General features: G+C 47.0%; 1 protein-coding gene across 8 annotated transcripts in view; it reads right to left on the bottom strand.

The window, feature by feature from the left end:
* TP63 (tumor protein p63) overlaps nt 1-12,873 on the bottom strand; it is a 101,639-nt gene that overhangs the window by 66,918 nt on the left and 21,848 nt on the right. For 3 of the 8 annotated variants that reach the window (XM_017727043.1, XM_008644567.2, XM_017727047.1), the window contains exon 1: nt 1,487-1,673. The exons of the other annotated variants lie outside the window; for them this stretch is intronic. In XM_017727043.1, coding sequence (XP_017582532.1) covers nt 1,487-1,528 — 42 coding nt within the window. In that variant the 5' untranslated portion in view covers nt 1,529-1,673. Of the gene's footprint in view, nt 1-1,486; nt 1,674-12,873 lie in introns of those variants that run through there. 8 annotated transcript variants of the gene reach the window in all.

Below are 12,873 nucleotides of genomic sequence, written 5' to 3'. Positions count from 1 at the left end.
CCTTTTAAAAACCTTCCCTGACAGCAACAGTGACGAGTGGCATTTAAGCGGAGCGAGAACGCTTCTGAGCGCATCGCTTCTGACAGATGAGCCCAGCCAGTCAACCATAGGGACTCCACAGCCCCACCGCTGCTATTCAGCGAAAGTTGATCAGATAGCAGCAGACAAATAGCACCAAGCAAACACTCCAAGAAGTGCTCTCTCCACATTTAAGAGTTTATAATTAACCTAGGAAAAAAAAAGAAGTCACCCGTTTGGGTCTCCTGCATGGAGCAGAGGAACCACGCGCACACGGGGGTTTGGGCTCCCTGTGGAGAGCACGCTGGTTTCAGTTTACCCCTCGCTCTCCCCGAGCCACAAGCCCGCCATCCCAGGCGTGCAAGCCTCGAGTATATCTTCAACACACTTTTCCTCACCAGCTCTCTCATCTCCTAGCTATGCTCTCGGCCTTTCAATTTCTATTTTGTTTTCTCTTGCAAGTGGCTGAGCTTCTGTCTGCTTTGGGGCTCGCACCCCGTGCCCTCCACTTGAAGCCTTTTCTCCAGGAACACACATACACGCACACACATACACACACAGAGCTTTGGCTGCTTTGCCATTCTGGCAAGTGTCAACACAGCTGCTGTCTCCGCTGGAATGTAAACCAATATTGTCGTTAGATCTCCCTCAACCCCTGGTAACTTCCTCCCAGATTTGCACAGCGTGTGGCAATCCTCTCCACTGCCACCTTACAAAGCATCGACCCAGCTGGTTAAAAGCAATTAAATAAATAATTTTTAAAAATGAAATCAAAGCTGCACCTGAAGTTTGCGTCCCACTCACGCCCATGAGGTGCAAAGCGCTGTAGAAAGCAAAATGCATCCATTGTACACACATTTATCCTCATATAATATGCTTACACAAACACCCTGTGTAAAATACCTCACTGCTGGAAATTATGAGGCAAGGTATTAACAGCACGGAGTAAAAGAGGTATTGGTGTGGATGCTAACGCAGCATTTGCAGCTGAGAACTTTGCTTGCATATTCTTTTACTTAAAAAAAGTAACCTAAGAAGGGATTTATAACACATTTTTAGTTATTTCCTAGATACCATCCACTTTAAATCACAAGCAGCAATTTTGGCAATAAAAGACTCATAAAAGAGTTATAACGCAGTCAACACAGATCGTGTTCACACTGCTACAGGAATGCAATCTGTGTGTATTGCCCACCATAAACAACTGCCTTGCTTCTCCTATGAAAGAAAATTATGTTTGGCTGATCAGGGCTCCCAAAACAAATTCGCTGTCCCACACGTAAAGAGTAGAAGTTCACTCTCATTCAGATATTTAGCCCAGCAAACTCTGCTTCCCATTGTAAAATGCGAAACTCTCACAAAAACAAGCGTCTATTCCACACCTAACTTCAGGGGTGAAGAAATTGCACGTATTCACTAAAAATAAAAATACATTAGCGATATCACAGCTCAAACCTAGAGTCCTTACCTCACTATACTGGGACTGGGCATTGTTTTCCAGGTACAACATGTTAGCAGTCAAATTGATCAACGCTGCTGTTCTTTCTTCTGGCTCCAGGATTTTGACAAACACCTCCCACCCCCTAGAAGACCCCTAAAAATATGTGATGCTACTGTGAAGATAACAGGACTCGGAGTGTGCCTCTCTGCATAATTGAAGTTTCCCTTATATACCTAACTATAGGCAAGGAGGAGGAGGTGGGGCTCTCCTGCCTTACCTGTCCAATCTGTCAAAGTGCCACCTGGAGTCCTCCACTCCAATGGAGAGAGGCCTCTCCCAGCTCATTAAGTAGTTAGAATTCCTTATCACCAATCTCTAAAAAGCAAAGGGAAGGGAAGGGGGGGAAAATGGCCAAAAAAAGAGAAAAGAAAAAAAGAAAGAGACAGACAGGGAAAAGAAAGGAAACAATAACTTTCCCCTGTCACTTTCTGACAAGTTTAGGAACTCAAAAGAGAGCCATGGAGTTGCTCTAAAGGAGCTGCTCCAAGGAACTTCTCCTATTTATTTATTTTCTGCAAGGATTCCAGGGCTGTTTTTTCCCAGGCACAGGCTTTGCTGCTACCAAGACCCAAAACATTCAGGAAGGGATTGAGATGCAATGCTCAACACTGATGGTGCCGTAAAGTAGCCAAGTATCTGGCTGCTGCTGTGTGCAGATTTGGGACAAAAACCCCAAGGAGCTTTCTAAGAGACAGTCACTGGTTTCATGCACCATAATCCAGCTACATTCTCCATCATCTGTGTGCTCCCATCCACACTCACAGCAAACAGGTCCTGTGTTTGCAGGGCATCACTCCGGCTACATTTTTTTCCCCTTTTTCTCTGCAATTGCTTCGAACTTGCACCATGGTTAAAAAATAAGTAAAAAACAACAACTCGTCCAAAGGGACTCACAGTGTTGAATTAATATATAGGAGAAGTTTTTGGGTACCACTCACTAAAAAACCACCTGGACACAATGCCCACGGCAAACTTTTCAAAAGAAAGATAGAGAAAGAGCACTTAGCTCAGATCTGCGGGAGAGATCCCACTGTGATTTTACTCTGGACAAGCAGACAAAACCCCTTATCCTGCCCTGGTGTCCCCCAGGGAGCCCCCGGAGCGTGCCGGGGGAGCGAGGTCAGCGCTGTGCTGGCAGCACCCCGAGCCCCTCCGGACACCCCGGGGATCCGCCGCCCGCCGGGCGAGCGGGATGCACGGCAGAACAAAAGGCAGCTGCTCCCGAAGCGCCACCGCGCCAGGAGAAACAGAACACCTTTCCAAAGGGCTGGGCAGGGGGGAGAGAGGAAACCAAACATCCAGATCAGAGCGCGGCCGCCCTCCCAGCCTAATGACAGCGCTCCGAACTTTATTTGAGGACCTGTCGTCAAGCAGGGCTCTGCGGAAACGCAGAGCACGGACTGCGAGCGCTGCCGGGGAACACCGAGCCACCCTCCCACTTGCAGGGGGCGAGAGACCGATCCACAGGGGCTTTGCAGGGAGGGACAAGGGTCCTGGGCAGGGCTGACACCCACACACGGCCTCATCATTTAAACCCAGCTTGGCTGGGCACGCAGGGAGGGACTCGGGCTCACGGGGCGAGCGGGCTGTGCTGCTCAGGGGGCTGGCGGCTCCTGGGCTGTGCTCTTTGCACACGGCAGCTCTGCAAATTAAAGCACACTGCAAGCTCACCAGCCTATTCCAGGCCGAAGACAGGCAGCACATTCATAAGGCTGCCCAATAATAAAACGGAGCAAAACCATCTTCAGGCAGGAAGCAAAACAAGAACAAATACAGAGCAGAGGATTACAGTGTCCCCCTCCCCCGCAGCAGCCCCTTGCCACAAGAAGCAGGGTAGGGGCCTGATTTAGCTCTCACCCTGAAAGCACAGCTCACTGGAGCTGCTGGGTGCAAGCAAAAGGTTGGAAGCATTTCCTGTGCACCTTCCCAACTCACAGTGCAAAGAGGCACTTCCAAGAACAGGCTGCGGAGAGGCGCACTGAGCCTCCCCACCTACCACCACTAGCAATATCCCAGCTCACGCTGGGGCCACACACACCTTCAGTGCTCCTGAGCTACCAGCAAGAGCCTGCTGAGCACACAGCAGATTTCCTACATCACAGGAACAACTCAACAGACCACTGCCACAGCCCCTTGCCCTCCTCTCCATCTTCGCCAGCACCAAGTTAGACCAGGGGCTGTGCCCGATGTACTTATCTGATCTCACCTGATATGGGCACAAGCCAAAAAGCCACACCAGTGCTAATCTGGCAATCTAGGCAAAGTTTGCAGGGAGCAGCCACAGCACCGTTAGCCAAACAGGGCACTTTGCAGCATCACTGGAAAGCTTACACGGAGCTGGACACAAAGCAAGAAGTCACCGTGAATTTTCTGTTGTCCAACAGTGAGGAATAGTTATGCTGTGCTCAGATGACCATTTTGATCCCTAAATACTGTCAAGTTTTCAATACTGGCTCATGAGTTCAAAAACTATGGAGGGTAAGGAAAGAGGAGGGGAAGGCACATACATAAATCTCCCAACCTCAGCAGGTCATTGCAAAAATGTCTTTCACAGCTATGCTATGAAACTCAGAAGATCCTCCTTTTCCAGGTCATTAATGCAGCATTGCTGTGTGAGGTATCTGCCATCTTCTGCCCCACAGGTGGCTGGAGGTGGCTGTGGGTGAAGCAACACCCAGATAAAGAGAGATACATGGAAGTTTATCCAAAGAGATCTGCATGTCAAACACGAGGAGAGGTGTATATAGCATGAATAAATTGACATGTCAGCACAAATCCCTGCCCTCTGTACACACAGCCCCGACCTGGCTCAGTGTTTCAGATGCATTACCCTGTGCGGTCACCTTGAAGCAGATGCTGGACAAGTGGCTTTTTGCAAATCCATCATCCATAAGGGGCACAAAGGAGGACACCACCACCCCAGCAGGGGTGGCAGGAGGTAACAGAGCAGACACCTGACGCTGCGCCCACCAATGCTGCTGCAGCCCAGGCACAAGTGTGTCCCTCTCATCACCCCAGGGACCCAAACTGTGTTTCACTGGCTTCAGACCTAAATGCACTCTCCTCATAAGATGCTTCCCTGTCTCACAGGCTGGTGCCATGCCTTGGATTTCATACTGGCACCAGTGGCACAAGGGAAAAGTAAAGGCTCGAACCCTTCCACCTTATCATGAGGAAGAAAAGTTCCCAGATCCTCATTTGATTCTCTCCTTTTGCAGATACAAAATTTTCATATAGATGAGCCACCAACAACCTAACAGCAGCCAGGCAGCATCTCTTTGGGGTTTTTAGAGGAAAACTTGATTTCCTGAAATACCCTATGCTTAAATGGCTGAGTCTTAAAAGCAGAAGAACACCCCCACCTCCTCACACTCCACACTCACTTTTCAGCCATGGGACAGTGATAGTTATAATTTGTCTGAGCCTTCTGGACAAGTCTCCAAGGGAATCATCAACTGTAATGGTCTAAAGTCATGGCAAGACAATCTTTGTAAACAGAGATTATGCCTTATCATACCAATTAGCCTAATCAGAAAAAGCAAACAGATTCAGGCAAAGGCTCTCCTTTCAGACATTAGTACAAATTACTTCTTGCTCAGGCCAGATGAACAAGGTTTAACTCTATTTTTGTAGTCCAACAAGCTCTCCCCCACCCCAAACAGGAAAAGAATAAAGTAGGAAACAAAGAAAGCAACTCAAAGCATCGAGAGAAAAGCCTGGCACTTATGTTCTGGATGCTTAGTTGGATTGAAATTAAAAAAAAAAAGTAGTTCAGCCTCAGGAAAGGAAGTCTCCTCAAAGTAATTTACCTCCAATACTGTAGGAAACTAAAAATAATAATTGCTAGTTAGATTTGAAAGTTTCAGCTGCAACCCTCCCAGGTCTGACTCAGATATTCTAGAAAGCTTCTGGCAATGCTTTGTGGCTCCTGCTGGTATGCCGAAGAACAAAATAAAATGCAAACAAGACCCCTAAGTTTCCAAAATGAGCTGTCGGCCAAGTCAAACTGCTGATTCAGATTCTTTGTTTGAATGCTGTTTCCCCATGCTCTTTCATGGCTCATCCCAGCTCCTCTCACCAGTACCACATGCGAGTTCTCAATAACCCTCCCTGGTCACAAGGTAAGTGCGCAAAATTGTGACGATTAAAAAAAGTCATTACCACAACTGCAGCGTTAATTGGTGATTGTGTAATTTCTTGTAGAAGGGAGGAGCGTGCATGCACACCTGCCTGCATGTTAGGCAGTTCATGCACAATTTCCTGCAGATCAAATAAAAAAAAATTCTGCTCAGACCTCCCACTCGTATAAAAATAGCATCTGGATCGACCGTGTCACCACGGACTATGACATTCACTTAACTCAGAAATGTTTACAAATTAGGACTGAGATAACAGGAGGATGAGGGGAAAAAATAGAACAGTTTTTGGTGGGTTTTTTTTTCTGTTACCTCTGAATAACTGCTGAATGGTCAAAAAACAAGCCTCTGCCAATTGGCTCTGACAGATCTTTCCAGTGAAGATCTTCCAGGGACAGATGTGTACTCTGCAATAGCAGGAAGCCAGGTTAAAGAGCAAAAATAAAATACTTTCAAAAAAATGCAAAAATCAACCTGCCTTCTTGAAAACTCATGCAGAGGTGATCTTCACTGCTCAAACCCTGAAGAAGAGCGGGAAAAACAACATGGTCCCTGAAACAGGGACTTTCCTCTTTTTTATTTTTAATCCAACCATTTATGGTAAGACAGAACAAATAAAAAAAGAGATGAGGTATAAAAGGCAACATCCTACTTGCTGCTGACTGGCTACAGCCTTGTGTGCATCCCAGGCAGGCTGCTCCACACCACCGCATGGAATGGCAGCTGATCCATACGCAACAGAGGGACCAGGCACCCCTAGCTCTGAGAGTAACCTCTCTGCTGCACCCAGGAGCACAAATTCGACCCTCCTTGTTTCCTCACCACTCACCCAGGGACAGGTCTGAAGCCCAGAAATTCCTCTGAATCGCACTCAAATATATGAACCTTCAAGTTAGGAACACGTCCCATATGGAAATGCTTAGTACCAAGGATCAAACCCTTCTTTTAAGGACTCCTAACTTCATTTTTTTCCCTGCGTTTTAAAAGTGCAGGGTAAATAGCTGGACTTGCCAAAGGCAGGAGGAGAGCCCAGCTCCAAGCTCTGCCCATGGTGCAGGTCAGCTCCTCCTTCCCAAAGAACATGCCCTCCCCAAGGCAATCGCCTGTCACAACAGCCCTGCCCTCCGACCCTGGGTAAACATCTGCGCACGCTGCTTATTTGAGCTCCTACAGTCTCGTTATCTCCCCCAGAACACCCCTAGGGCTAATTAGAGAGTTAATGGCATCATGTCAAGAGATAACGCTACATGGTGGGGGAGCAGGGAGAGGGAAGGTGGAAAGGAATTGTGAAACAAAACCAGTTCCCTTCACAACCACTGTGCAATATTGGTTTAGGAAGGGCGAACACAGCCCCTGGGGCCTCTGCCCTCCAGCTGCCGAGCTCCATTTAATGAGAGCAAGACCTCCGGAGAGATTCAGCTCTCCAGCCAAGGTGATGCAAGGTCCCCACACCTTCCCCACCATCTGCACAACCAAAAACGCTGCAAGCCCATCAAGGGACATTCCCACTCAAGTGCCAGCAGTGACTCACCTCCCACAATTGGTGTATGACACAGGAGGCAGACAAAGCATACAGATTACTTATCAAAAAGTGTTTCTGTTTATCCCTGATGCTCCTTTTATCTAATTTTCCCACTTTTAATGTACCCTAGTGATTCTTTCTAAATAACAGCTGCTTTCACTGTGAAAGCTTAGAGGTAAAACCATCGGGACACAGGTTTCTTGGCAAGGTAGCACATAAGCCCTCAAAACCACTGGCCAGCAGACACTTTTACATTGATGAACACAAACCCATGGGTCAATAAACACTCAAGCATGGAGATGTGACCAGGAGACTCTGGGGGTTCAAGCCAGGGCAGCTCTTTGTTTGGGGTAACAAAAATGCAGTAACATTACTGCATTTTTGCCTCATGAGGATCTTTGGATGCTCAGCACAGCATGAATGACCACCCCCTCAACTCCCCATATTTATAAAATATTTTTCAAAAGACAAGAGGGGGGAAGTTACACAAGAAAATTCATGAAAATTGCTCCTGATTGGCATAAACAGTCCATCCCACCAGCTGGAGGTAGGGCAGGGTCACGGCACTAACCTTCACCCGAGAGACCAAGCACTCTAACCAGGGAAAGGAAGGAGGAGATGGCGACAGATTACAGAGCTTTTGCTTTCAATTAGAAAAAGAAGCAACTGTTGACAGACCAGGGCTGTTCTTGCACAAGCAGCTGAGGGGAAAGTGTTGTTCTTCCCTTATCTTATATAAACTACAGATTGGTCTCATGAAATGCACACCTGTTTATAAATGCACAATCACAGCAGCTCTCTCCAACTGGTCTCTGCTCCCAACTCCCTCCCACACAAGCCCTTTTACAATAATCCAGTATTTAAAAGGAAGTTACCAGTTTGCAATAATTCAAGAAAAGTCTTCCAAACCTCTGGTTACACACTGACCCTGCAAACCATGGCCATTCACACTTTTCTCATTAACATATTGCTGTTACCCAGTATAGCCCAGGTGCCTTCAAGTGCAACACACTTCCTGAGGCAAGAAGCCAGGAAGCCTGTTTATGCCTTTTTTCCTATGAAGAAATGTTGCACTTTGCAGTGCTGGTCCTTCCCAGAAGATTGATCTCTTTTGGTGCAGACTTGTTTAATTTTAATTCAGTCTGGACATCACCATGAGGTCTACCATACCCATCCATGCTCTCAAGGGGAAGTAAGAGTGCTTCAGGGTACCTTTTCCTCCTATTTAAGCAGGCTGGAGATAGAAGTCCATGCTTTTAAAGTGAAAGTTATACTTGTTACTGAAAACTCCTTTGATCTTTCATTAATCTCTGCAAATTCAGCTGCTGATTAGAGAAGAGTTCAGTCAGCAGTGAGCAAACGAACCCAGGCCACAAACCACTCCTTAATCTACGCTTCACAGAGACTGATTTAATTTTTTGTGACTGCCTGACAATTCACTCCCTCATTAATTTCACTGCTATCAAATCAGTGACAGTGAGGTGGAAAGCAGATGGTAGTGACATTCAGTAGAAAACATTACCTAGTCCAAAAGTCTCCTCTTGAAATATTGGAAGAAAAAAATAATAGTCATTAAGAGGACTGTGGGCAGGATCTGCAGAACCACAAAGCAACATATACAGTGAGACTTTGGATGCCTATGACTCTCTTCAAAGCAAGAATCCCAATTAATGCAAGAGAGAACTTTTAAAACAAAAGCTACACCCCACAGCTGGCTGCAGCACAGACACTTTGGCTGTGCTGGACAAGGAAGGGGAGCAGGACATTCCCAGGGCTGTGCTCCAGGTTTGCCTTAGCCTGGAAAGAGAACCCCCTCCCTGGCACGGTCAGCTCTGCAGCTTAAAACAGCACTATGAGGTACTTCCCATCCTCCACTCATGTCACCTCACAAAGAGGGGTGCCACAAAGCTCCACTAAGTTTTCATTTGGCTGGATATGGACAGCTCAATTCATCACCCTACTTCCAGCTAACAAGAGAAAAGGACCTTATTTTCTTTCTTCAAACAATTTGGTTTAGAATAAAAAAAGTAAAAAAACCAACAAAAAATAACAACACAAAACCAAAATGTCCAGAGGAAGGTGAATTCTGGGGAAAAAGAGGATCCTATCAACTAGATAGAAACAATGAGTGAAGTTCCCATCAAGACACCATAAACCTTAAACTTGCTCCAGATGCAAAGGTGCCTACAACCTACTGCTTCAAGATCAAGATGCCTTTTAATTAAGTGTTTGTGCAGACCTTTTAAAGATGTAAAATAAGCACTAACACATTATTGCTCCATACTTGCTCAAGGAGCATGTGTAGCACCACAGAAACCTTTGGAGGCAGGCCTAGCTGCTCGAGGAAGATGTTTTCTAAAGTGACTGCACCTTTTGTTTGGAGGCATTTACATACAGGCAGAGGACAGGACTCCAATTACCACACTCTTCCACTTCAGGTGCTCGTAGAAATAGAGTTAGGGAGTTAAAGCCACCCCTCCTGAAACACCCCATCTCATATGTGACTCTCTCCCAGCAGGTTTGTGCTTTTCAGCTCAGAATTAGTTTATTCCTTCCCAAGATGAATGTATAGCAAGGTGCTGAAAGGGAAGAAAATTTAAAGAAATTTTAAATATGTTTCCAAAATGATCACACAGCAGACAGATCACCCATTAGTTTTCTTCAATACCATTGAGAATCCTGGGAATTGACATTAAGAACAAAACACTTGGTGTAAGGATACTACTCATCAACTGGCAGCATTCCTACAAGAAGAAATGCAGCCATCCATGGTCTGCAGCCAGAACTAGGGCCAAAGAGCACAGGAAAGGGAGCTAGGGAAGAATTATTCTAAAGAAACATAAATATGTCTTTAGAGCCCTGCTACACACAAGATGAGGACAGTCTTCAGGTTTTGGTCAAACTAAATGTACAGATAAATTCTTTACATTCATTCTTATCTGAAAGAACTGACCATTTCTACATCTGGATCTGCAGCCCTAAATGTGATGATTAAATCATCTGGAGGGACCTACACAGTGAAAGATTAAACATCCAGCGGGATTACAAAGCCAAACCTAAATTAGGAGAGCTTCTGAGTTCAACTGCAAACAGAAGAGGTGCTGGAGGGAAGCTTCCAATAGAAAAATGCCTTTGCTCATTATGGAAATGCCTTTGCATAATCTCAACTTTCTTTGCACAGCTATGGAATGAATAAATAACCACAAAGAAGAGAAACTTGGCAAGCCTCAAACTCTCTCAAACAAAAACCAGACAGTAATAAAAGCTTTGATCACATCCCTGTGCTGTACAAAGTCCTTCCTTCCTTTCTATAGTCAGTCTGGGAATGGAAACGGATGGCCACACAAGCCACTTTGCTACATCTCCTTATCAAACTGGCCTCATCCTCCAGGTGCAAAACCATTTCCCAACAAAATGCAGAGCTGTGGCAGCTGCCAGAGCCTGTAGCAGCACACACCACGTATTAGTTAGTCCCTGCACTGAGGCACTATTCCTGCGCTGCTCACCACATCAGCTCCCCGCCCTGCTGTGGGTGCACAGGGACATCGTTCCCATCCCACAGTTCCACCACCCCATAACCAGCTTTCATCTGCTTCTTCAGCTATTACCTTACAACAAGTGGAGTTCTCCTCTCCTGACCCAGAAAAACACTTCTAAGGAAGCAACTAAAATTAACAGAGTTTAGAGCCTGTGCTTTTTAATATTGAAGTGCTGGGTAGGATGCAACAGTGTCATGCAGGACAGTGGGGTGGGGGCTTTTTGGGTCTGTCCAACAGACGCACAGCTGATCCCGACCACAGCTCCCAGCTGATGGGGACCAGGAATTCAGTGCATGGCCATCAGATATGAATTACTGATTTACATGGTGCTAAGGCTGAGGGCATGCACAAGAGAGCCAGCATCCACCTTGGGCCAGAGCAGCTCCTCTACAGCTTGCTGGGCTGCAGCATGGGAAGGTATCCTGTGCAAGGTGGCTTGGGTGGCTCCTTCATGAGCCTACAGCAGATTAAATATGGGAAAGGTTTCTTGTTTCCATTGGGAAGCATCAAATACCAACTCTGAGATGTGTCATTGGTAAAAGGACTGAGGCTGAGAGTCTTGATTCCTCCATTTCCTACACAGGATGCATCCAGTCTATCCTACAGCCATCTCCACCTCTGTGCATAAAGGAGAACAGCAGAGTCACAGAGCTGAAGCTCTCAATTTTCAAACTATGAAACACACGCTGGAAGTTCTGTAGCTACCTGGCTTGGGACACCCAAAAAGCTGTACACCCAAACCCAGCCCTATACACACCACCATCCCCAGGGCAGAAACCCAGCCCACAGGCTGCTCGGCATTGCCTAATCAAGCCACACACAGCAAATCCCCACGATTATTTGCAGAAGATGAGGGAGCACAAATGAATTTTTTAAAAAAGGCAAAAAAACAGGCAAGGAATTCTCTCTGCCTTTTATGGGGAGGGATGGATCCAGGTTAAGAAAACTCTGGCCACGGCACTGTCTGGGGAGCAGGCATTCCGCTGAACTGGTTAGGCAAGGGGCTGCGGGAGGACGGCTCGCTCAGGGGCATGACAGGAAGGTATGCACAGGGGGAGGGGGATGAGCTGCTCCATCCCTGGGGACAGCACTCCAGCTCCTGCAAACAGGGTCCCCGCAGCCCTGGCCACACTGGTGGGATGGCGGTGGCAGACAACGTAGAGACTCTGCAAACCCCGCAAATAACACTTTTACCAGGATGCTCTTGCTGAAGTCCTTAGCCCAAAGCAGCTTTGTTTGGGTCCAGACCAGCATCTCTCAGCATCAATGAGCAGTTTACAGGACTTTTGAGGGATAGTAAAAGAAAGCAATTTTGCACCTGGTAGGGCAGGCTGACAGCCCTAAGAGGGCTCCGGGACAATGCAGGGGTTATTGCACTGCCACACGCCTGCTTCTACAGAGATCTCCAGACCCCTCCTCCCCGTTGCTCCAGGGCATTTAACCAGTCAGACACAAATATAAAATTGCTATAACATTACCTGATTTCTAGCACTGCAGGATAGAGGCTTTGCAATCAGTGTTCATCCTGAACACAGGGAGCTAGACATCACCCCACCACACCCCACAGTTGCTGGCTACATCCTTGATCAGAGTAGAGGTTGGGGACCACCTTCTTTGGACACTTAATGAATGGCAGGAGACCCCCCAAAGACACATATTCAACTCACCTTCCTGGCCATCTGCAGCTCCTTCCCACACCAGGGCCATGTCAGAAACTGACTGTTCTCCACACCCACAGGGCCCACCAGCCCTTCACTCCAGTTATGCAAAAAAGGCAGATCTTTGCTGGGGTTTCCCAGTCTGCCTGTGGTTCACACCAGGGGAAAGGAAGGGCCACAGCTGACAGCCAGGATGGGCCACCCATTGTGAAAGAGCCAGTCACAAGGCACATGGCTGGGGAAGACTGCTGACTGTTTAGTGTTATACCAGACCCAGAAACCTCTTCCTGATCCCCCCAGATATTTTCATTCCAAAGCAGTGCAGATCACCAGTTTCTCTTACCCCTTTCTTATACAGGCACAGGATATTATTTCTTCCTTAAAACAAGTACGTGAGAACTGCAAGGTCTCAGCAAGAGACAGGGCTATAGCCCAGCTGAGAGGGGTTTCTGCATCACCCAACCTTCCTCCCAAGGTCTCTCCCCAAACAGTTGCACTT

This window comes from Corvus brachyrhynchos, unplaced genomic scaffold, assembly GCF_000691975.1.
Source record: "Corvus brachyrhynchos isolate BGI_N302 unplaced genomic scaffold, ASM69197v1 scaffold162, whole genome shotgun sequence".
NCBI classification, from domain to species: domain Eukaryota; kingdom Metazoa; phylum Chordata; class Aves; order Passeriformes; family Corvidae; genus Corvus; species Corvus brachyrhynchos.
Note: the sequence above shows the minus strand (reverse complement) of the source record. Positions and strands in the feature narration are given on the sequence as shown.